The sequence below is a fragment of the Mus pahari genome, chromosome 19 (genome assembly GCF_900095145.1).
Source record: "Mus pahari chromosome 19, PAHARI_EIJ_v1.1, whole genome shotgun sequence".
Classification (NCBI taxonomy): domain Eukaryota; kingdom Metazoa; phylum Chordata; class Mammalia; order Rodentia; family Muridae; genus Mus; species Mus pahari.
The window spans coordinates 40,903,749-40,912,489 of NC_034608.1; the positions used below are offsets into that span (position 1 = coordinate 40,903,749).

At 44.1% G+C, this 8,741-nt stretch overlaps 1 protein-coding gene across 4 annotated transcripts in view; it reads left to right on the forward strand.

The window, feature by feature from the left end:
- Kat6a (lysine acetyltransferase 6A) overlaps nt 1-7,884 on the forward strand; it is an 84,306-nt gene extending 76,422 nt beyond the window's left edge. For all 4 annotated transcript variants that reach the window (XM_021219568.2, XM_021219570.2, XM_029532146.1 and 1 more), the window contains 2 exons: nt 372-687; nt 2,640-7,884. In XM_021219568.2, the coding sequence (XP_021075227.1) occupies nt 372-687; nt 2,640-5,281 (2,958 nt within the window). In that variant the 3' untranslated portion in view covers nt 5,282-7,884. The remainder of the gene's footprint in view (nt 1-371; nt 688-2,639) is intronic.
- Nucleotides 7,885-8,741: the final 857 nt, after the last annotated feature.

Genomic DNA, 8,741 nt, shown 5'->3' on the forward strand with positions numbered 1-8,741 from the left:
TGTGTGTGTGTGTGTGTGTGTGTGTGTGTGTGTGTGTATAAGAGTACATGTGTATGTGTGTTGTGGGCTTGTGCTTGGTGGGTATGTAGAGGTCAGAGGACATTCCTAAGGATTTAGTTCCCCCACTTGTATATGGGATCCAAGGTTGATGTCAGGTTGCCCAGTTTGAACAGGAAACTTCACCTGTGGAGCCTCCTCACTGACCACACACATCTCTGTGTTCTTAACACTTTGTTTTTACCAGAATATCTTTTGGCAAACTGCATCTTTGTTTTTAATATGCTAATTCTGCAAAGTTTTAAACTTTTATTTTAAAGCAGGGAAAAAAGTTCATTTCTATAAATAAAATACTTGCTTTCTTTACCAAATAGAAACCAATTCTTCACCGAAGACGAAGAGTCCGCAAGCGGAAACACCACAATAGCAGTGTAGTCACAGAGACTATCTCTGAGACCACTGAGGTATTAGATGAGCCTTTTGAAGACTCTGACTCTGAGAGACCAATGCCAAGACTGGAACCTACATTTGAGATGGATGAAGAGGAGGAGGAGGAGGATGAAAATGAGCTCTTCCCCAGAGGATACTTTCATTGCCTGTCCTCACAGGACATCCTTAGGTGTCAGTCCTCCTCTAAGAGACCGTCTAAGGAGGAAGAGGAGGACGAGGAGGAGTCAGACGATGCAGATGGTAGGTTTACACAACCGTTTCTTAGAGTCGTCTCTGTGTGTCTTTGAAAATACAGAAGTAATTTCTACAGACCCTTCCCCAAAGGATTGAGAATAAACACAACTCACTAGGACTGGAAGCAGAAGAGTTGGCAATCTCTGCGGATTGCATGGGGTATATCATAGTCACTTCTGCATTTAAACATTCTTCTTTAACATGATCTGTTCTTGCTTTTGCAGGAAATCTTAATTATTGGAAGTCCTTCCTTTTTACCTAATGTTGCCTAGAATTTTATCTGAATCCTCAGTTAAAGGGTGTTTTGTGTTTCTCTTGTTTTGTTATTTAAGACTCACTGTACAGAGGTCTGGCCTGCCTGAGCCTATTTGGTTCTGGAATTATATGTGTGCACAACCCAGTAACCAGTTGTACATTTCTAATAAGTGGCAATGATAAAATAAGCTATGTTATATGGTGTAGCTAACATTCCAGTCAGTTACTTTTAAAATAGACGTATTCCCATGTACAGGAATACAGGCTCACTTGAGATGAGCGAGGAGGAAGGCAGGATTGGTGTGTGCTGTGTCACCTACACCTCCATCATGTTTGTTCTGATGCCTCCGTCAGCCTTTGCATTTTCACAGGTGACGTGGAAGAAATGGTGTTGCCTGGTATTGCTTTGTACTACTTAATTTTATTTTATCTTTTGCCTTTTTGGAAGAGTATTTTATTTTATTCTCTTAGACTCTTGGCTTCAAACCTAGTACATAGGACTTGTATTTTACCAAAGCCTTTGTGGTATGTGTGTGTGTGTGTGTGTGTGTGTGTGTGTGTGTGTGTGTGTGTATGTGTGTATATGCAGGTATGTATATGTATGTTCATATGTACATGTGTGAATTTGTGTGCATGTGTGTGTATATTTGTATGTGAGAGAACATATGCATGTGTGCATGTGCATGAGTGTGAGTACACATGGTAGAAGACAGGAGAATTGTTAAGTATGTGACACTGTCTAGCTGACCCACTTGCCATAGCCTCCTGGATGTTGAAAATCACACCATACCTTGCACAGTTTTATCATAAAGCTTTCTATATGATGCATGTTTTTAATGTAGTGATCATTAAAGTCCTTGCTTTATTATACTAGATAATCGCCCAGTTTTACTCTTGTTAGATATTGCTGTGTATCTAGGGAACTGAGACTGTTTTGGTGTGATTGGGACTTGGAGCTGTGCTCTGTCTTGAATCCTTTTGTCATAATGGTGTCCCTCCTGGGAGCTCCTATGACCTGGACAGTTCTTACTCAGACTGCTGCTGCTGCTGCTGCTGCCTCTGCTGACTTCCCAGATGTACCACAAACAAACCTTTAATTCTCTCTTCCTCAACATTCATATCCTTCTAAAATGATAATAAATAAGAATGTATTATTTAATGTACTGAATTCTACTATAAAATGATTTGAAGTTTATCTTCTATGTCTTGCCACAATTAGGAAAAGTAATGCCACTGTTGAATTTATTTCCTCTAAATATTACTGTCACATTGACCATTTCTTACTTGTTGAGGACTGCATGTCAACACGTGGTTAAGACTAGATGCTTTGCAGTTGGTCCCATGTAAACACAGTGACTAACAGTTATTCACAGGGGAGGCTCAATTGGTGGTCTACAGAATTGCCTTATGAGCCCACTTCAAGTAATGGAAACAAAAGCAAACCAAAGAGGTAACGGAAAGCCAACAGAAGCTGCTGGGGTTTAACTTAGAGCTGACTGCATCTTCATAGAGTTTGGTATCAACCACCTTTAACAAGTAGGTGGTAGAATCATGTTGCCCAGGATTAGTTCATTGCTCTGCCAGTTCATTGTGTCACTTGATGTGCAATTAGTTAGTTTTATTTCTTAGATTCTTCTGCTGTACATGTTGGTCTCAAAGAAATGCTAGGTCTTGTAACCTCTCTCACTCTCTTTTCTGTACAGACACTCCTGTCCTAAAACCAGTATCTCTCTTGCGAAAATGTGATGTGAACAGTGCTTCACTTGAGCCAGATACCTCTACACCTATGAAAAAGAAAAAGGGATGGCCCAAAGGCAAGAGCCGAAAACCTATCCACTGGAAGAAAAGGCCTGGGCGGAAACCAGGATTTAAATTGAATCAGGAAATCATAGCTGCTTCCGCACAGGAATGCCTAGTTGAGCCCGTAGTCCCCATTAAACCAGGCCGTAAACCCAGAACTCAAGAGAATGAAGAAATTGTTGAGGTAAAGGAGGACTTGTTGGAAGAAAGGAAGGAGGAGATGCACACAGAACCAGATGAGGAGGCCGAAGAGGAAGAGGATACAACCAGCAGTGACATTAGAGCCATGTCCCCATTGGACAGCAACAACAGCCCTGATGCGGAACCAAAAGAACCCGAGGCAGAGGAGGAAGACGAGAAGCCTTTGGATGGTCAGGGGCGGTCAGAGGAAGAGACGCAAGAGCTGGAGGAACAGGAGCAAGAGGAAGAAGATGAAGTGACTACAGAGGCCAACCAGAATGAAGACCACGATGCTGATGACGAGGATGACGGCCACCTGGATTCGCTAAAGACAAAAGAGCCAGAGGAGCAGCCAGCTAGAGAAGACGGCAAGGAGGAGCCTGGCGTCCAGGGATCTTTTTTAGCTGCAAACATGCAGGACAGTAGGGAGAATACAAAGGATAAAGATGAGGCTGAACCAGATTCTGAGGAGGATCAGCCTTCCCATGAGGCTTCTGTAGTATCAGAAACCATGCCAGGCTCTGAGGAGGACCATGAGGAAGACTCCAACACTAAGGAAGAGTTAATTGAGCTAAAGGAGGAGGAAGAGATCCCACACAGCGAACTGGACCTGGAGACTGTACAGGCAGTGCAATCTCTGACTCAGGAAGAGAGCAGTGAACACGAAGGGGCCTACCAGGACTGCGAAGAGACTCTTGCGGCATGCCAGACGCTGCAGAGTTACACCCACACTGATGAGGACCCCCAGATGTCAATGGTTGAAGACTGTCACGCTTCAGAGCATAATAGCCCTATATCCTCCATTCCGTCTCATCCTAGCCAGTCAGTCCGCTCCGTCAGCAGCCCCAGCATGCCTGCCCTGGAGAGTGGCTACACACAGATCAGCCCAGAGCAAGGATCCCTGTCCGCACCCTCTATGCAGAACATGGAGACCAGCCCCATGATGGATGTGCCTTCCGTATCAGACCACTCTCAGCAGGTGGTAGACAGTGGCTTCAGTGATCTGGGCAGCATCGAGAGTACCACAGAGAACTATGAGAACCCAAGCAGCTATGATTCTACCATGGGCAGCAGCATTTGTGGGAATAATTCCTCTCAGAGCAGCTGCTCCTATGGTGGCCTGTCATCTTCAAGCAGCCTCACCCAGAACAGTTGTGTTGTTACCCAGCAAATGGCCAACATGGGCAACAGCTGCAGCATGCTGCAACAGAACAGTGTGCAGCCAGCCGCCAACTGCAATATCAAGTCACCTCAGACTTGTGTGGTGGAAAGGCCTCCCAGTAACCAGCAGCCACCCCCGCCACCACCCCCGCCGCCGCCGCCACAGCAGCCGCAGCCGCCGCCACAGCAACAGGCGGCCCCACAACCTCCCCCACCACAGCCACAGCAGCAACAGCAGCCCCCTCCACCACAGCAGCAGCCCCAGCCCCCTCCACCACAGCAGCAGCCCCCTCTGTCGCAGTGCAGTATGAACAACAGCTTCACTGCAGCTCCCATGATAATGGAGATACCAGAGTCTGGAAGCACTGGGAATATCAGTATCTACGAGAGGGTTCCAGGGGATTTCGGTGCTGGCAGCTACTCCCAGCCGTCAGCCACCTTCAGTCTAGCCAAGCTGCAGCAGCTAACCAACACCATCATGGACCCTCATGCCATGCCTTACAGTCATTCTCCGGCTGTGACTTCCTATGCAACCAGTGTTTCTCTGTCCAACACGGGACTGGCTCAGCTAGCTCCATCTCATCCCTTAGCCGGGACCCCTCAAGCACAAGCCACCATGACTCCACCCCCAAATCTGGCATCTACTACTATGAACCTCACATCACCTCTACTACAGTGCAACATGTCTGCCACCAACATCGGAATTCCTCACACTCAGAGGTTGCAAGGGCAGATGCCGGTCAAGGGGCACATTTCTATCCGTTCCAAGTCTGCACCTTTACCCTCTGCAACTGCACACCAACAGCAGCTATATGGCCGCAGCCCACCAGCAGTTGCCATGCAGGCTGGCCCTCGTGCATTGGCTGTTCAGCGTGGCATGAACATGGGGGTTAATTTAATGCCCACTCCAGCCTATAATGTCAATTCCATGAATATGAACACCTTGAATGCCATGAACAGTTATCGAATGACACAGCCCATGATGAACAGCAGTTACCATAGTAACCCTGCCTACATGAACCAGACAGCACAGTATCCTATGCAGATGCAGATGGGAATGATGGGAAGCCAGGCCTATACCCAGCAGCCTATGCAGCCCAACCCTCACGGGAACATGATGTACACTGGCCCTTCCCATCATAGCTACATGAACGCTGCTGGCGTGCCCAAGCAGTCACTTAACGGACCTTACATGCGGAGATGAGCAAGGGGGGCTGGCAGTCAGAAGCTGAAATATATATAAATAAAGGAACTTTTTATACTGACAAACCAGAGAAAAAAATGGACCTTTTTTCCAGTTAAAATATTACTGTAGAGTTAGAGGAGTTTTTCTTTGGTTTATTATTATTACTGTTTTGTTTTTAGAAAACCTGATCTCTTTTTGGGGGTTCGACTTTGTTTTAGGTTTTTGTTTTCTTCACAGTCTTGAACATTTTACAGTAGAACTCATCTAAAGATGGATTTGGGTAGGGGAAACATGCACAGAATCTTTTCATAATTAAAAGGAGCCTTACTTTCTTTATATACCACATGGACAGAATTTATGTAAACGTGAATTTATTTTTATTTTACAATGTATGTTTCCCCTCACTGTCTGCAGCTCTCGCTGTTGTCATTTTAAATGTTATATATACATCTCAAGGGTCACCCAGGCCCTGTCCTCCAGACCCAACCTTCATTTCCCACTTCATTCCAACAGGAGGCACTTAGGGGAACTGGGATGGGGACGTGGAGAACAACCCGAGCTCCTTAAACTTAATGTTGTTGTTGTTGTTGTTGTTGTTATTCATACAGTGAAGCAGGTAATGCTGCTCCTTGTAAAATTCCCTCCCCTCCTCCCTGCGCGCGCACACGCGCGCACACACACACACACACACACACACGCGCGCTGGAAACTTTTCCCCAAGAGTGTTTCTAGGTAGAGTTCATTGAATTGTTTTTCCTTAATCAAGTATAATATAATTTTTTTTAAAAATATTCCCACTCAGCACTCAGAGACACAAAAATACTGTAAGTCTCACTTAACAGCAGAATCTCAGAGGAAAGCTGTTTGCAATCCTACTCCAGCCTTTGGAGGACACACACGGTCAGCTAACAATCAGAAAGGGGAGATGTACCACCTGGTGGATCAGCCCTAACATGCACACTCCACTCGCCTCTGTAGGATGTACTTGGAAATGTGGGCTAAGGGTCTTGTGCTGGTACCTTTGACCCTGGTAACCCTCAGAGCAAGCCCCTGTGATTTGCCTGTCATATCCATAGTCTCCATGAACGACTGTAGTATCAGTGACTTAGAAAACCCCTGGTGCAGATGGCGTCCCAAGGGAGATGATGGTGTGACTCTTGTAGCTGCAGAAGTGATGCATACCTCTCGTTTTCATTTTGTCTTGAGATCCTGAATTCACCCCCAAGAACCAGTGTGCACTAGCCCCTCTCCTGTGAGGACGAGCAAGGAGAGGCCCACCACCAGCATAGTAGGGCACAGCTGGCAGTAGGGCTTCAGGAGGCTCACATGTTGTCTCACTAGTTTGCCCGTTCTCTTCCTACTCGCTCCAGGGATAGGTAAAAAAAACTATATATATAATTATAATTATATATATATATTATATATTCCATCATTAGAAGATGGAAACTATTATACCACTTGGTATGTGCAGTCAAATATCCAAAAGGAGGACATAATGCTTAAAAAGTTACCTGTAAGCATAAATTCTCTCCTTTATTTGTACATTTTATATAGATAAATTTTTAAAGTACTAATTAGGCTTTACATTTTTTCAAATGCACAGGTTTGTTGGGCTTTTTTATAGACCTTAATTGGCTTTCTCAATTAAGTGTGTTAGCTAGAAAAGCAGAATTCCACACTGTCCCGCTATCAACTCTGAGCATGCGCAAGGCTGCGTAGGACCCAGTTTCTCTGTATATACTGTTCCGGTTCCCAGTCATCTCTGTAGAATGTGCTCCGTGCTGCCCTCTCCCACATCTTCAGCTATGTCATTGCTTCCTGGATGGGATGGGGCAGGGATGGGAGGGAGGGAAGGGAGGTCTATTTGGGAGGAGGGTGGGTCAAGGCAGAGGAGAAGCTGTTGAAATGAGGGCCGTGAATTCACTTTCTGTTGGTTTGCAGTTGTGTTTGGGTTTCTTTGTTTTGTTTTGTTTTTAAATTCAATCAGGCAGCTCCCTTTTCCGCAAGCCTCTTTGTGACTGTAGAACTATTGTAGAAAAAAAAAAATATGTTCTTTTCTATATTATAAAAGAAAATTATCCAACACGGTAATATTGGTACCTGTCATTTTTTCACTTCTGTTTTAAAAAAATGTATTTTTAGCAAGATAACTTGGGTAATCTTCTAAAAAAGAAATTTAAAAACTCACTTGTTAGTGACTTTGATGCCTTTTAAAATGAGAGCTTTTTCATTTCATTCCATCTTTAAAATTTTTTATCTTTGTTGTAGAATATTAAAAACTATTTTAAGAAAGATAAAAATTCTCTTTAAAGAGATGTCTAGAGTGTGTGAATAGAGCCCCAGATGCCTCTAAAAGCCGCATGTACAAACTGAGTCTACTCCCGTCTGTTTATATTTGCTTTCCTGTTTTGTAACCTCTTTGTACTCTGTTCCTGGTGACTTGTAAGCCGAGGGGAGGGGCGCCTAGATGTCTTGGTATTTCTCCATGTCATGCGCTCCTGGCCAGGCAGCCCCCTCCCTCTCCTTGTATGTAATATCTTTTCCCCCTTTCTAGCAAGTACTTTCAAAAGAACTCTGTACATTTTAACATAAAAAAATAAATTATGTTGAGCCATTTTGGATGTCTGTCTTGCCTGTGGAATTTTTCTCCCAAATGTTTCAGACTTTCCAGGATTCTTGACCCACATGGAGATTGCAAATTCACCCTTTTCATACTCACCATAGTGTCCATTTATGTGAATGATTAAATAGCAACAACATAAACTGGGGTGGTGGTCGTCCTTAGGCAGTGTCTCACTGGGTAGGCCTGGCTGGCCTAGAACTTGCTGCAGACTAGGGTGGCCTTGAACAGATCCACCTCCTCCTGTCTTGAGAGTTCTTTTCATTTCCCCCCTTCCTAAAGAAAATATAGTAACTTGAATTTTTCTAAAGAAATCTATTTGAAAACCTAAAGGGGTTGTGATGTACTTATCACAAAAAGGGAGCCACGGTTGTAATAACAACTATGCAGGGTTTTTTTTTATATAAATTATTATAACTTTTATAATTGCATACTACTACTTATGTTTTGTTGTTTATCTTAAAAGATTCATCTCAGCAGCTGCCAAACGTCTAATTCAGCCACTTTCTAAGTTTATAGCGAGTTTATCTCAAGGACCAGATCAACTCCATTCCAGTACACTTCTGCTACTTTAGTATTCTTTGTCAATTTTCATACAAGTATATATTGTAATTAAGGGTATTCCCCTGCCTCTTCCCATTCCTTGCCCCTCCCATCTTGTCACACCTCTTTGTTGCTATAAACAGTATATACTTTTGTGTTGTCTATGCATGCACGATTTTGTGTGTATAGGATCTGTGGAACGGCAAAATACACTCAGGACTTAAAGCATTATCTCCTCTCCTGTTCCTCCCCCTCTCCCCCCACCTTTGTGTGTGTGTGTGTGTGTGTGTGTGTGTGTGTGTGTGTGTGTGTGTG